The following is a 17,046-nucleotide window of genomic DNA, read 5'->3' as shown; positions in this document are numbered from 1 at the left end:
AATCTAATGTCAGAGACGTCACGAGGCATACATACCCAAGGAGGTAACAAAGTGTTCATGCGCATTGAGGGTCTTCATGCATCGCTTGTTCTTGTAATCCCACACGCGCAGGGTCTTGTCATCAGCACAACTCAAAATAAACTTCCCCCCAGAATGGAACAGAACTCCACGTACCCAGTTATCATGACCCACCTTAAAAACAAAAAAGTTACTTGACTTAGTGAAAGGACAAAATGTTTAAATAGCATCTATTTAATAATACGATAAAACTATACATACCAAAAACATCAAAAGACACCAAAGGACCAAAAGAAAATAAAAGTCTAGGGAATTCTAGATTAAAGGAAACTGAAAACTCGTAAGACATGACCAGCAAATATAATATATGATCCTTGACTGGGTCCTGGATGAGGGTTAAAGAGAAGTCACGCAGGGCATTATGGAAATAACAAGAACAAATCTGAGTATGTAGTCTATCAATGGTAAATTTCTTGAGTGTGATTAATTTTATTGTGGTTATTTATATACTATCCTTGTTCCTAGGTGGTTCATGCTAAAATACTTGGGGGTAAAGTATACGATGTCTCCAAGGAACTCTCAAATGATTTCAGCAAAATATACACACATACATGAAGGAAAACAAACAAATGTTAACTAGGTGAAGGATATACAGGCATTCACTATATATCCATCCATCCGTCCAATCATCCATCCATCCATCCATCCATCCATCCAACCATCCAATCAATCATCCATGTATATCCATCCATGTAATCATCCATCCATCTAATCATCCATCCATGTATCCATCCATCCATGTATCCATCCATCCATCCAATCATTCATCCATCTATCCATCCATCCATCCATCCAATCATCCATCCATCTAATCATCCATCCATGTATCCATCCATCCATCCATCCATCCAATCACTCATCCATCCATCCATCCATCCATCCATCCATCCATCTAATCATCCATCCATCCATGCATGCATGCGTCCATCCATCCATCTAATCATCCATCCATCCATGTATCCATCCATCCATGCATCCATCCAATCATCCATCCATCCATCCAATCATTCATCCATCCATCCATCTAATCATCCATCCATCCATGCATGCATGCGTCCATCCATCCATCCATCTAATCATCCATCCATCCATGCATCCATCCATCCATGCATCAATCCATCCATCCATGCATCCATCCATCCAATCATCCATCCAATCATCCATCTAATCATCCATCCATCCATCCATCCATATTTCCCCTGTCGCAGCAGTTCCGTTCTTGCAATTTATCTTTAAGCACATGCCCAGAGATTTAGTTAACAAAGATGTTTGCAAAGCACTGTCTGTAGATCAATGTACAAGAAGAGCATCTAACAACACGAGCAAGGATCACATACTTTCTAAATTAAAGGTTTGCTACAAAGCTACATTAAGGAGTATGATACCATTTTTATAAAAAACAGCACATTCATCTACACATTAAGAAAAAGGCTTAGAACTGCACAGTTGAACATGGTAGCTACTGTCCATGTACGCCTTTTTTTTTTTTTTTTTTTTTTGAGAAGGAGTCTCGCTCTGTCGCCCAGGCTGGAGTGCAGTGGCCAGATCTCAGCTCACTGCAAGCTCCGCCTCCCAGGTTCACGCCATTCTCCTGCCTCAGCCTCCCGAGTAGCTGGGACTACAGGCGCCCGCCACCTCGCCCGGCTAGTTTTTTGTATTTTTTAGTAGAGACAGGCTTTCACCGTGTTAGCCAGGATGGTCTCGATCTCCTGACCTCGTGATCCGCCCGTCTCGGCCTCCCAAAGTGCTAGGATTACAGGTTTGAGCCACCGCGCCCGGCCCATGTATGCCTACTTTAATATATAATAGTTAAGATTACATACAACCAACAATTCGGTTCTTCAGTCTCACCAGCCACATTTCAAGAGTATAACCGCTGCACGTGGCTAGCAGTTACCAGGCTGGATAGTGCGGTTATAGCACAGCATTGCACAGTTTTGTTTTGTTTTGTTTTAAAAAGAGACAGCAACTCTCTCTGCTGCCCCGGCTGGAGTACAGTGGCATGATCACAGCTCACTAAAGCCTCAAATTCCTGGGTTCAAGTAATCCTCCTGCTTTAGCCTCCCAAGTAGCTAGGACTATAGGCATGCGCCATCATGCATAACTAATTTTAAAATTTTTATTTTGGTACAGACAGGGCCTCCTTACGGTGCCCAAGTTGGTCTTCAAACTCCTGGGCTCCTCCTGCCTTTGCCTCCCAAAGTCCTGGGATTATAGGCGTGAGTCACTGTGTCTGGCCAAGAGTATATTTTTCTTTCTTTTTTAAGACAGAGTCTCACTTTATTGCCCAGGCTAGAGTGCCATGGTGCGATCTCAGCTCACCGCAACCTCCATCTCCCAGGTGCAGACAATTCTCATGCCTCAGTCTCCCGAGTAGCTGGGATTACAGACATGCACCACCATGCCTGGCTTTTTTTCTTCTTTTTTTGAGACAGAATTTTGCTCTTATTGCCCAGGCTGGAGTACAATGGCCTGATCTTGGCTCACCGCAACCTCTGCCTCCTAGGTTAAAGTGATTCGCTTTCCTCAGCCTTCCCGAGTAGCTGGGATTGAAGGCATGCGCCACCAAGCCCAGCTAATTTTGTATTTTTAGGAGAGACGGGGTTCCTCCATGTTGGTCAGGCTGGTCTTGAACTCCTGACCTCAGGTGATCCGCCCATCTCGGCCTCCCAAAGTGCTGGAATTACAGGCATGAGCCACTGCACCCAGCTACGCCCGACTAATTTTTGTAATTTTAGTAGAGACGGGGTTTCACAACGTTGGCCAGGCTGGCCCTGAACTCCTGACCTCAGGTGATCCACCTGCCTCAGCCTCCAAAAGTGCTGGGATTGCAGGCGTGAGCCACTGCACCTGGCCAGCTTTATTTTAATTACATATCATCTTTTCTTAACAGCAACATGGTATAGCTGAACTCAGCTCAGAATACTACTAAAGGAAAGTTTCATTTTCTAATCAATTCTTGAAGATGCTTCTACATGTGTCTGTCATATCCTACAGAGAGACAATCACTTCAAGGTATGGTTAGCACCTAAAAAATCTCTAAACAAACGTGGATGCCAAATTATAAAAACTACTACTAAATGAACATCCATAGATCTCTTTGGAACTCCTTTAGGCACACAGCAGTGTCAACAATCCCTTACTAGTACTGACATATCTTTCTATGGAAATATGCTCCTAAGTAAGCCAAATAAACTAGATTATGTGAGCAAGGATATATAACAGTTAAAAGGATTCAAATAAAGTGAAACAGACAAACAAACATCTTCAACAGTGAACAGGTCTCTAAGAATGCTGCTGCTTCTCCATAAGAGATATTACACAATGTTTTAGCATCTCTCCCTCAAACACCGACTAGCTCTACAGATTCTTTATAGAACCTGCATTCTAGAGAAATAACTTTCACATCACTGTAACGACAAAAGCTAAAGGAAAACTATACTTATAAAGAAGTTATTTTAAAACCCAGTATAATTCAGATTTAATAAGATATCACAAAGCATTAATCCAAAAAGGTATCAACAGTGAAGATACAAAAGAAACGGTAGGATTATGCAAACTTACGAGGGTCATAAGGCACATGCCAGTACTGACATCCCACATCTTAATAGTCTTGTCTCTGGATCCAGACAGCAAGAACGGCCCAGGTTTACCACTTTTTTTAGTCTACAGAAAACATAGTAAAAATTAAGTTGCCTACACAAGAAGTTAAGTACAGACTTTAAATGGTTTCTACTTAATAATGATCTATATTTCCAATTTTGTTGCATTTTGGTTGTTTGTTTTGAGACAGAGTCTGGCTCTACTGCCCAGGTTGGAGTACAGTGGTGCGATCTCGGCTTACTGCAACCTCCGCCTCCCGGGTTCAAGTGAGTCTCCTGCCTCAGCCTCCTGAGTAGGTGTGATTACAGGTGTGTGCCACCACACCAGGCTAATTTTTGTATTTTTAGTAGAGATGGGGTTTTGCCATGTTGGGCAGGCTGGTCTTGAACTCCTAACCTCAGGTGATCGGACCACCTCAGCCTCCCAAAGTGCTGGAATTACAGGCTTTTAAACCACTGCACCCAGCCCAATTTGTTTCTATCTGTTCAAATACACAAATCTTTAACACCATACCTAGGCTATACAGGAAGGACCCAGATAATATAAGAACAGAAAATCTCTGTTTAGGCTAGGACTCAGTTTTCATAAAACCAACAGATAATAAATTTACTTTTTTTTTTTTTTTTTTTTTTTTTTGAGACGGAGTCTCGGTCTGCCGCCCAGGCTGGAGTACAGTGGCCAGATCTCAGCTCACTGCAAGCTCCGCCTCCCGGGTTCCCGCCATTCTCCTGTCTCAGCCTCCCGAGTAGCTGGGACTACAGGCTCCCGCCGCCTCGCCCGGCTAGTTTTTTGTATTTTTAGTAGAGACGGGGTTTCACCGTGTTAGCCAGGATGGTCTCGATCTCCTGACCTCGTGATCCGCCCGTCTCGGCCTCCCAAAGTGCTGGGATTACAGGCTTGAGCCACCGCGCCCGGCATAAATTTACTTTTCTTTTTTTTTTTTTTTTTTTTTTTTTGAGACGGAGTCTTGCTCTGTAGCCCGGGCTGGAGTGCAGTGGCCGGATCTCAGCTCACTGCAAGCTCCGCCTCCCGGGTTCACGCCATTCTCCTGCCTCAGCCTCCGGAGTAGCTGGGACTACAGGCGCCCGCCACCTCGCCCGGCTAGTTTTTTGTATTTTTAGTAGAGACGGGGTTTCACCGTGTTAGCCAGGATGGTCTCGATCTCCTGACCTCGTGATCCACCCGTCTCGGCCTCCCTAAGTGCTGGGATTACAGGCTTGAGCCACCGCGCCCGGCCATAAATTTACTTTTCAACATTTCTGTAATCACTATTTAATTTAGCTTTTACAAATCCAACCAGAATCAAATTTATTTATTTATTTTTTTGATCTGGATTAGGGAATATTCATTTATTTCAAGACAGGGTCTCATTCTGTCACCCAGGCTGGAGTGCAGTGGAACAATCACAGTTCACTGCAGCTCTGAACTCCTGGGATCAAGCAATCTTCCTGCCTCAGTCTCCTGAGTGGCTGGGACTACAGGAGTGCACCACCACACCTGGCTGAGTTATTGAAAATTTTTTTCCTCATTAGTATAGTGGTGAGTTTAAAAAAAAAAAAACAAAAAGCTTTCTGTAGAGACAGGGGTCTTGCTATGTTGCTCAAACTCCTGGGCTCAAGTGATCCTCCTTCCTTGACTTCCCAAAGTGCTGGGATTACAGGCGTGAGTCATCATACCTCTGGCGGTGTGATGCCCAGAATCAAATTTATGACACACAGCATATAACCACCACCAAAGGGCAGTAAACAGAATCTGAAAATGCAATGGGCCAACCAAAATAAAGAGAACTCACAAGAGAAGATTCATTTAAGAGGGAACTGCCTCTTTTCTTTATTGAAATGTAGTTTTAAAAATACACGATAGGAATGCCTCTATCAAAATCAGTGTGGGGCTGGGCGCAGTGGTTCACATCTGTAATCCCAGAACTTTAGGAAATTGAGGCAGGCAGATCACTTGAGGTCAGGAGTTTGAGACTAGCCTGGCCAACATGGCAAAACCTGCCATGGTCCCAGGTACTTAGGAGGCTGAGGCAGGAGAATCGCTTGAACCCGGGAGGAAGAGGTGGCAGTGAGCCGAGATCACATTACTATACTCCAGCCTGCGCAAGAGAGTGAGACTGTCTCAAAAACAAACAAAACTTTTAGAGCATTCATTTTCATTCAGTTATTAGAAACAGGGATCTCGCTCTGTTGCCCCAGGCTGAACTTTAACTTCTGGACATAAGTGATCCTCTTGCCTCAGCCTCCTGAGTAGCTGGGACTATAGCCATGTGCCGCTGTACCTTGTAGGTAATTTATTTTTAACATGTTAATCAGAAAGACCAAAATCATAAAGAGCACAAAAAATCACAAAGAAATGTGTTAAAGCTCCAGACTCAGCTAGTACTTTTAAATGATCAAGAACATCAGAGGCCACCATATGAAATAGTCTTCATTTAAAGAAACATTTATACCATCACATCTGGGATTAATTTTAAAAAATAAATACTGACCTGCATTTTACCATAAATTTATAAATAAAATTATTATGTTCATTAATGAAGGCTATTTTTCTGACAGATACTGTGAAGAGTAGAGAATTTCAAGATTCAGAATTCTGGGATGCAGATTTTTAAATGCATTAACAGCCATGAAACTGGGAATCAGCAAAGTTATCTAAGGATTTAAGATATCAGCAATAAAACCGTGAAGACAAGTTTATATATACAGTACCTCAGATCCTGTTGCTTCAGAGATGGAGGAATATGAGCTTTCTGGAGCCCAGGAAATGCATTCTACCACATGCTCATGCTCTCGGAGCTCAGCCTTGCATTCCTTTGTTGCTACGACCCACACACGCACAGTCTGGTCATTGGAACAGCTGGCTATCAGAGTGCCATCTTGATTTGGTCGTACCATACGTACCCATTCTCTGTGTCCTGTGAATGTCTTCACACAGTAGCTGTCAATATAAATAATAACTTACATTGTGAATGACAATCATCGGGACACTTTCCAGAAGTGATATAAAAATAGCTATGTACTGGGATGAAGAGAATGGTACCAAGTCAGAGATGCAAGTCGACAGCATAAATGTACAATCCTGGCTAATTAAAGTGGAAACAACAAGCTAACAGGCGCATCATTAAGGAGCTTGTTAACAAAATCAACATCTAGAAGATAAAATATATATAAGAAATAAAATATTTCAAAACTAAACACATACTTAAAAATATTTCTAGCCATATTGGAAAAAAGCTATGCTCTACTAATCTGAGTAAAACTAGTAAGTTTGTGTGACAAAAATCAAGTGTACTTCTACGCACAACCAAATTCAGTCTAACAGAGGTATACCAGCACAAAGATTATTTACATTTTCATTAAAACCCACAGAGAGATTACCTAAAAGAAGACCACAGAGGAAAGAAGCCATTACACAGAAATGCCTCTCGAGGACATGGAGTCTCTCCTTACCATGTCTCTGTGCTCCTTTTTGGAAGACAGGTACAGACCAAGCTTAGTTTTAAAGTATATTTAATATGACTGTCATAATGACCATTCTGGGTTGAAGCTGAAATGACTGAAACACCAGAACACAATTTTGTTTTGTTTTTTTATAAATATGTCTTTAAGTTGATGCCTTTTTTGTTTGTTTGTTTGAGACAGTCTCACTCTTGTTGCCCAGGCTGGAGGGCACTGGTACGATCTCAGCTCACTGCAACCTCCGCCTCCCGGGTTCAGGTGATTCTCCTGCCTCAGCCTCCCAAGTAGCTGGGATTACAGGTGTGCCCCACCAAGCCTGGCTAATTTTTGTATTTTTAGTGGAGACGGGGTTTCACCATTTGGTCAGGCTGGTCTTCAACTCCGGACCAGGTGATCTGCCTGCCTTAGCCTCCTAAAGCATTGGCATTACAGGTGTGAGCCACTGATGCCTTTTCAACCAAGCTTACTTACCCAGTTTGCACTTCCCACATTTTTATGGTTTTATCCCTTGAAGCGGACACTAGATGATCTCCATTGGGCATGATGGCTACTGAGGAGACATTGTGGTCGTGGCCTGAAACACACAGCACGGTGGTACGTTATGGCACGTTAGGAAGCGGCACCCCCAAGAGCAGCGAGACATCAATTCACCATGGTGTCTCCCCACGTCAAAGCAAGTTCTAAATACACTGGATTTTATACAAATTTGATAAGAAACCTGGATTTACACGATAAAGTTAAAAAAATCAGTAAAAACAATCCACAAGGAAAAAGTCAACTCCATTTAGGATTAAATTTCAACCTGTACAAATGGTTTAAAAACGTAAGGCATCAGGATTATCAACATCTGAAATATATTCATATACTTACCTCAGTGAGTCTGAATGTTTACATATAAATGCTAGGAAAAACAATTTCTTTCTTTTTTTTTTTTGGTGAGGCAAGGACTTGCTCTGTCACCCAGGCTAAAGTGCAGTGGCGCAATCACAGCTCATGTAGCCTTAAACTCCCGGGGCCAGGAGCTCTTCCCACCTCAGCCGTTGAGTAGCTGGAACTACACAGGTGTGGCACCACCACACCCACAACATTTTAATTTTTTGTAGAGACAAGATCTCCATATTTTGCCCACACTGGTCTTGAACTCCTGTCCTCAAGCAATCCCTCCTGCCTTGGCCTCCAAAAGTGCTGAGATTATAGGTGTGAGCCACTGTGCCTAGCCTCTAGACTGATATTCTAAAATACAAAAAAGATAAAACGAATGGGTAAGAAAAATGGCGAACTGGTTCTCTGTTTAAAATGGTGGGCCAGGCATAGTGGTTCACGCCTGTAATCCCAGCACTTTTGGGAGGCCAAGGGCGGGCGATCACCCAAGGTCAGGAGTTCAAGACCAGCCTGGCCAATACGGTTAAACCCTGTCTCTACTAAAAATACAAAAATTAGCTGGGCGTGGTGGTGCTCACCTGTATTGCCAGCTACTTGGGAGGCTGAAGTGGGAGAATCACCTGAACCTGGGAGGTAGAGGTTGCAGTGGGCCAACATCGTGCCACTGCACTCCAGCTTGGGTGACAAAGCAAGAGGCCATCTCAAGAAAAGAAAAAAAGTGTTCATGTGTGGAATTCCTGTAATTATAAACTTCCCCAATGCATTTAATTGGGTGCGGAGAACACAATCATCTTCAAAGTATGCCCTTTAGGTAAACACACAGTTTACTCATGTGTTAACATCATGGATAATCTGTATGCACTCCTTATACAAAATCCCAACATTCAAATGTCATCATGTGTAAAGAAACAACAAAAATCCCTATGTAATGAGCATCTCCTACGTGGCAGGTACTACACCAAGATGATTTATCTTATGACTTCATTTCATCCTCACGACAACTGTATGACTCTGGTATTATTACCTCTGTTTTGCTGATGAAAGAGGTTTAAATTTTCTAATGCCATAAGTAGACAAGTAGGAATCTGAACCCAGGTATCTGTCTCTAAAGCAAATATACTCTCGTTCCACAAACATACTGCCTCAGAAAACAGTTCCCACAACAAGACCCAGGAAACAACTTAACAATGAATGAGGGCATGGGATATGTACCCTTATTTCATTTAAGTGAGCAAGATAATCTGGGTTCCAGTTTTCACTATACCTACTCTCTCTGGTCTTCAGTTTCCCAACTACGAAAAATTAATAAAACACAAACAAAACCATTTTTAACTCAAATACAGATAAATGACCTGGCAGTTTTTCTTACCAAAAAATACTCATACAAACATTTTATATAAAGTACTAAGAGATACTTAAAACCTCGTAATAGAAACGACTCTCAACTACTGTGATTTATCCCTGGACTATCTACATCGTATGCTCTTCCACCAATACAGACAATTAAGAGGTGAATAAAGGAACCCCGTACACTATTAGAAACAATATTCTTTCTGAAGTACCATGATAGAAATTACTTAAGTACTATCCTCTACCCCTTACCATGCATGGTTCTGATGCATTCAAAGCCCTGAAAATCCCATAGTTTAATGGTCATATCTGCAGAACAGGAAGTCAGAAGCTTGCCGCTGTGATCGAATGAAATGTCCTGTACAGAGTCTGTATGTCCTTTAAGAGTTCGTTCAAAATCTCCAGTCTCATAATCCCACACCTGTCAAGTGAACAGAAAACTGTTTAACACCAACTCCATCACTCCTTTCTTGTTTCATATTTGCACTCAGCAGGCCAGTCTGGTACCTTATTGAGCAATTAACCAAACAAGTAACAAAAGATAACTAACTTAGAAATACTGTATCTCATGTACAAACTGGTCTTTTTTCTACAGGGAAAACGAACGTTGCAATTACTAAAATCTATCTCTAGTACCACATTTGCAAGGTTTCTATCACATAACCAACTGTAATAGTGATAAAGTATAATAAAGTCACAAAACACAGTCCATTTCCTGTCTCAGAGCAGGAAAGACATGTAAATAAGGAAACTTTAGGGGAAGAAATATGAGAAAAGAAAGAAAGAGATGGAAAGGAAAGGGAAAGAAAAGGAAAGGGGAAGGGGAAGGGAAGGAGCTTAAGGGGGCTATAGCAGGTATTTGTATGTAGAGTATTTGAGGAATAATGGATCAATACTCAATCCTACTAGACCAGCAAAACTCAGACATCTGAAGAGCCAAGGAAAGATTTCAGAAGATGTAAACTGTTGACGAATAGCAAATGAACAAAAGCATACGTCATTTTGAGTTAAAAAGTGAAATATGGCCGGGCGTGGTGGCTCACGCCTGTAATCCCAGCACTTTGGGATGCCGAGGCGGTCGGATCACAAGGTCAGGAGATCGAGAACATCCTGGCTAACACGGTGAAACCCCGTCTCCACTTAAAAATACAAAAAATTAGACGGACATGGTGGCGGGCACCTGTAGTCCCAGCTACTCGGGAGGCTGAGGCAGAATGGCCGTGAACCTGGGAGGCAGAGGTTGCAGTGAGCTGAGATCCACTATAGCCTGGGCGACAGAGCAAGACTCCATCTCAAAAAAAAATATATATATGTATATATAAAATATATATTTTTACATATAAATTATATATATATAAATATATATAATTATATATATATATATATATATATAAAATTTTGGCCAAGTGCAGTGGCTCATACCTGTAATCCCAGCACTTTGGGAGGCTGAGGTGGGCAGGTCACCTGAGGTCAGGAGTTGGAGACAATCCTGGCCAACATAGTAAAACCCTGGTCTCCACTAAAAATACAAAACTTAGCTGGGTGTGGTGGTGCGTGACTGTGGTCCCAGCTAATTGGGATGGAAGGCTAAGGTGGGAGAATCACTTGAGCCCGGGCGGCGGAGGATGCAGTGAGCTGAGATTGTATCACAGCACTCCAGCCTGGGCGACAGAGCCAGACTGTTTCAAAAAAAAAAAAAAGAACAGTCACATTTTAAAAAGATAATTTTGGAGTGCAGTGGTGTGATCAGAGATCACTGTAGCCTCATACTCCTGGGCTGAAGAGATCCTCCTGTCTTAGTCTGTCGAGTAGCTGGGACTACACAAGTGTGCACCACCATGCCTGGCTAACTTTTTGACGTTTTGTAGAGATGGGGTCTCAGTATGTTGCCCAGGCTTATCTCAAACTCTTCCATTTTCTTTCTTTTTTTTTTTTTTTTTTTTTTTTTTTGAGATGGAGTTTCACTCTGTCGCCTAAGCTGGAGTGCAGTGGCGCAATCTCAGCTCACTGCAACCTCTACCTCCCGGGTTCAAGCAGTTCTCCTGCCTCAGCCTCCTGAGTAGCTGGGACTACAGGCATGTACCACCACACCTGGCTTATGTTTGTATTTTCAGTACAGATGGGGTTTCACCATGTTGGCCAGGATGGTCTTGATCTCCTGACCTCGTGATCCACCCGCCTGGGTCTCCCAAAGTGCTGGGATTACAGGTGTAAGCCACTGCACCTGGCCCTATTTTCTTTCTTCTCTTTCTCTTATTGTAATTGACAGGGTCTCCCTCTATGGCCCGTGGTGAAGTGGAGTGGTGTGATCACAACTCACAGCAACCTCGAATTCTGGGCTTCAGTGTTGTTCCCACCTCAGCCTCCAGAGGAAGTAGGACTACAGGTGCACACCACCACACCCAGGTAATTTTTTCTTTCTTGTAGAGACGGGGCCTCGCTATGTCGCTCAGGTAGGTCTAGAGCTCCTGGCCTCAAATCGAACCTCCTGTCTTCGCCTTCTGAGTCACTAGGATTATAGGTGTGAGCCACTGTGCTCATCCCTCCTCCTGCTTCTTATCACAAATATTTTTCTGTGCCACTAAAAACTCAGAAAGTATTACTTTTAAAAGAATTCTTGGTTGGGCGTGGTGGCTCATGCCTGTAATTCCAGCACTTTGGAAAGCCGAGATGAGTGGATCACCTGAGGTCAGGAGGTCAAGACCATCCTGGCCAACATGGTAAAACCCCGTCTCTACTAAAAATACAAAAAATTAGCTGGGCTTCGGGGTGGGCACCTGTAATCCCAGCTACTCGGGAGGCTGAGGCAGGAGAATTGCTTGAACCCGGGAAGCAGAAAATGCAGTGAGCCAAGATTATACCAATGCACTCCGGCCTGGGCAACAGGAGTAAAACTCCGTCTCAAAAAAAAAAAAAAAAAAAAAAAAAAATTGCGGGCTAAACCACCATTATAGAAAACATTATGGTGAATATTTTTGAATATAAAAAAATTCTGTCCTCATTTTATAATACTTAGGTCAGACAGCAATTGGGAAAAAGAATTAGTGGGTCAAAAAGTATAAACTTTTAAAGGCTTCATATACTCTGTTAAACTGATATCCCATAAGACGGTATCAAATGTAATGAGAATGACTACTTTATCAAACTCATCACTGGGGATTCTTATTTAATAGGTAAAATATCTTGACAATTTCACACACACACGGCAATTTTTTTTTTTTTTTTTTTTTTTTTTTTTGAGACAGAGTCTCACTCTGTCACCCAGGCTGGAGTGCACTGGCGTGATCTCGGCTCACTGCAAGTTCCGCCTCCCGAGTAGCTGGGATTACAGGTGCCTGCCATCACACCTGGCTAATTTTTCGTATTTTTTAGTAGAGACAGGGTTTCACCATGTTAGCCAGGATGGTTTGATCTCCTGACCCTGTGATCCACATGCCTTGGCCTCCCAAAGTGCTGGGATTATAGGCATGAGCCACCGGGCCTGGTGCAATTTTTTTTTTAAGACAGGGTCTCACTCTGTCACCCACACTGGAGTACAATGGCTCAATCATAGCTCACTGCAGCCTCCAACTCCCAGGCTCATGTGATCCTCCCACCTCAGCCTCCCGAGTAGCTGGGACTACAGGCATAGGCCATCACGCCTGGCTAATTTTTTAAGTACAGACGAGGTCTTGCTATGTTGCCCAGGCTGGTCTCTAACTCCTGAGCTTTAACAGTCCTTCCACCTTGGCCTCCCAAAGTCCTAGGATTATAGGCATAAGCTATCATACCCGGCCTATAATTTCAGTGTTTATTTCTTCTGCTGTTAGTAGTAAGGCCAAACTGTTGTTACTATTTGGTTAGTTGTTACTACCTTTTATTTTTTTGAGACAGTCTTGCTCTGTTGCCCACACTGGAGTGCAGTGGAGTGATCTCGGCTCACTGCAACCTCTGCCTCCTGGGTTCAAGCCAATTGCCTGCCTCAGCCTTCCAAGTAGCTGGGACTACAAGTACACGCTGCCATGCCCAGCTATTTTTTTTTGCATTTTAGTAGAGATGGGTTTCACCGTGTTGCCCAGGCTGGTCTTGAACTCCTGAGCTCAATCTGCCCGCCTCGGCCTCCCAAAGTGCTGGGATTACAGGTGTGAGCCACCACGCCTGGCCTGTTACTACCTTTTTTTGTGAATTGTCTGCTCCTGTACGATGTCCACTTTTCTGAGACGTTAGTGGTTTACACATCTGAATTCTTCATGTTATATATTAAAGTTGGCAATCCAGCTGGGCACGGTGGTTCACACCTGTAATCCCAGCACTTTGGGAGACAAAGGCAGGAGAACTGCTTGAGCTCAAGAGTTTGACACCTGGGCAACATGGCAAGATCCCCTCTCTACAAAAAATAAAAAATCAGCTGGGCATAGTGGCACATGCCTATAGTCCCAGTTACTGAGGAGGCTGTGGTGGGAGGATAGCTTGAGTCTGGGGAGGTCGAGGCTGCAGTGAGCCATGATTGTGCCACTGTACTTCAGCCAAGGCAACAGAATGAGACCTTGTTTCACACACAAAAAAAGCTGGTAATCTTTCTTTCTTTTTTTTTTTTTTGAGACAGAGTCTCGCTCTGTCGCCCAGGCTGTACTGCAGTGGCCAGATCTCAGTTCACTGCAAGCTCCGCCTCCCGGGTTTACGCCGTTCTCCTGACTCAGCCTCCCTAGTAGCTGGGACTACAGGCGCCCACCACCTCACTCGGCTAGTTTTTTGTATGTTTTAGCAGAGATGGGGTTTCATCATGTTAGCCAGGATGGTCTCGATCTCCTGACCTTGTGACCTGCCCGTCTCGGCCTCCCAAAGTGCTGGGATTACAGGCTTGAGCCACCGCGCCCGGCCGGCAATCTTTCAATTGCTTATTAGTTGAACATATTTTCCAGTTTTGTTTGCTGTTCATTTACTTATCTTTTAGAGATAGGGTCTCGTTTCGTTGCCCAGGCTTGAGTGTAGTGGCGTGACCATAGCTTACTGCAGCCTTGACCTTCCAGGCTCAGGCGATCCTCTCACCTCACCTCTTCTTTCTCCATGTTTAAATTAGTTCTAGCCGGGCACGGTGGCTCAAACCTGTAATCCCAGTACTTTGGGAGGCCAAGGCGGGTGGATCACTTGAGGTCAGGAGTTAAAAATCAGCCTGCCTGGCCAACAAGGCGAAATCCCGTGTCTACTAAAAATACAAAAAATTTAGCCAGGTTTGGGGGCGCACGTCTGTAGTCTCAGCTACTCAGAAGGCTGAGGCAAGAGAATTGCCTAAACGCAGGAAGCAGAGGTTGCAGTGAGCTAAGATCGCACCACTGCACTGCAGCCTGGGCAACAGAGCATCTCAAAATAAATCAGCTCTAAATGACAATCAGAAAAATCAATCTAAAAATTTAAATAATGTAATTAAAAATACTGTCATGAACTGGTCTAAATATACATCCCTCTATAATATTTTTCATAAATTATTGTTCAAAGGTTGATGACAACAGAATGTTTTTAAAATAAACCAGTTTTATTCATCAAATGCATGTAAGACATTAAGACAATTTTATTGTTATTAATAATTATAATATCAGCAACAGTTTATTGAGCCCTTACCATCTATTTGCCAGGCATTGTTCTTTTACGTTCATTACATATGCATTACTTTTACACTGCAGAATATAATACAGTTATTTATTTATTTACTTATTTAATAGAGACGAGGTCTCACTTTGTTGCCCAGGCTGGCCTCCAACTCTTGGACTCAAGTGATCCTCCCGCCTCAGCTTCCCAAAGTGCTGGGATTACAGGCATCTGAGCCACAGCACCTGACCACACAGATATTTTTAAATAAGAAAATTGAGCCTTAACTGTATCAACCCCTTTGCCCAAGATAGTCATAAAATTACGAAACACTTTCTGTATGTTGTCCTTTGAGTATTTTGGAAAATCATTCTATTGCAGTTGTCATTTAAAAATAACTGGCCGGGCGCGGTGGCTCAAGCCTGTAATCTCAGCACTTTGGAAGGCCGAGACGGGCGGATCAAGAGGCCAAGAGATCGAGACCATCCTGGTTAACACGGTGAAACCCCGTCTCTACTAAAAAAAATTACAAAAAACTAGCCGGGCGAGGTGGCGGGCGCCTGTAGTCCCAGCTACTCGGGAGGCTGAGGCCGGAGAATAGCGTGAACCCGGGAGGCGGAGCTTGCAGTGAGCTGAGATCCGGCCACTGCACTCCAGCCTGGGCGACAGAGCTACACTCCGCCTCAAAAAAAATAAAAAATAAATAAAAATAAAAATAACTTAGCTGGCCAGGCGCGGTGGCTCACGCCTGTAATCCCAGCACTTTGGGAGGCTGAGGCAGGTGGATCATGAGGTCAGGAGTTTGAGACCAGCCTGACCAAGATGGTGAAACCCCATCTCTACCAAAAATACAAAAATTAGCTGGGCGTGGTGGCGGGTGCCTGCAATCCCAGCTACTCGGGAGGCGAAGTCCAAAAGAGGACAGCTTGTTACTGATGCTGATACACTGCTGACACTGAGTGCTCCTCTGGAATCTGGCCAGCAAAAACTGTTTTAAACAGCTTCCATGTCCTAAATCATTTAATCCTCCCCTAGACCCTACGAGGTAGGTATTTATTAATAATCTTCATTTAATAAATCAAGAAAGCCACAAAAAGTTAACTTGCCCATAATCACATTAACTATTGAGTGGTAGAGCCAGGATTTGAACCCAGAGCCAGTGCCCTTGACCACTAACTACCCTACAAAGCCTCTCTATATAAATAAGATGATCAGCTTAAAGTTACTAAAATGATGATTCATTAGAAACAAAGAAAAGTATTTCTAAAATAAATCAGTCAAAAGTTAACAAAACCATATATAACTACTTTTCATTAATGAAACAACCACATGTGTGCACATTTAAAGACTAAATGGTATGAGGAGGTTTCCTCAGATGTTTTTTTATGTTTTTTCCAGAAAAAACATAAAAGTAAAAAGACTAAGTTGAAGGGTGGACTCTAAGTAGTTGCTGTGATACGTGGTATGATTACAAATAAGTTCTAAAACTTCCATTTGTAATAATTTTAAATCAGACTTAATAGATACATTTTAAGGGGGTACATTTACTTCTGTTTATGCTTTTATAATACTGTTGTAAAATCAACAGTTAAGCTAGATTCTAGATTTTCCACCTTTTTTTTTTTTTTTTTGAGAGAGTCTTGCTCTGTCGCCCAGACTGGAGTGCAGTGGCGCAATCTAGGCTCACTGCAACCTCCACCTCCCGGACTTCAAGAAATTCTCCTGCCTCAGCCTCCCGAGTAGCTGGGAATACAGGTGCCCACCACCACACCCGACTAATTTTTGTATTTTTGGTAGAGACAGAGTTTCACCATTTGGCCAGGCTGGTCTTGAACTCCTGACCTCGTGACTCACCCGCCTCAGTCTCCCAAGGTGCTGGAATTACAGGCATGAGCTGCCACGGCTGGCCAATTTTCCATCTATTAAAGAATGTCTACCTCTATCCCAAACCTCACAAGAGCAGTTGTAGTGGTTTAGTACATAACGATGAAAGACTATCATGAAAAAAATTTAAATGAATGTCTACCTATTTTTAAAAATGGAGTATATTAATGTATTAGGCATATAATTATTTTACCCTCTAGAAATCCATGATGCTTGTATGAAT

The 17,046-nt window shown here is 43.0% G+C and overlaps 1 protein-coding gene across 2 annotated transcripts in view; it reads right to left on the bottom strand.

Annotated features, from left to right (window-relative positions):
- The window catches only part of PAFAH1B1 (platelet activating factor acetylhydrolase 1b regulatory subunit 1), a 107,235-nt gene that overhangs the window by 5,290 nt on the left and 84,899 nt on the right, over positions 1-17,046 (bottom strand). For both annotated transcript variants that reach the window (XM_037987485.2, XM_073004582.1), the window contains exons 6-10: positions 9,627-9,795; positions 7,614-7,716; positions 6,393-6,621; positions 3,643-3,744; positions 36-192 (exon numbers count right to left, since the gene is read on the bottom strand). In XM_037987485.2, the coding sequence (XP_037843413.1) occupies positions 36-192; positions 3,643-3,744; positions 6,393-6,621; positions 7,614-7,716; positions 9,627-9,795 (760 nt within the window). The remainder of the gene's footprint in view (positions 1-35; positions 193-3,642; positions 3,745-6,392; positions 6,622-7,613; positions 7,717-9,626; positions 9,796-17,046) is intronic.

This window comes from Chlorocebus sabaeus, chromosome 16 (assembly GCF_047675955.1).
Source record: "Chlorocebus sabaeus isolate Y175 chromosome 16, mChlSab1.0.hap1, whole genome shotgun sequence".
Taxonomy (NCBI): Eukaryota; Metazoa; Chordata; class Mammalia; order Primates; family Cercopithecidae; genus Chlorocebus; species Chlorocebus sabaeus.
The sequence above is the reverse complement of the archived record's forward strand: the minus strand, read 5'-3'. Positions and strand labels throughout refer to the sequence as shown.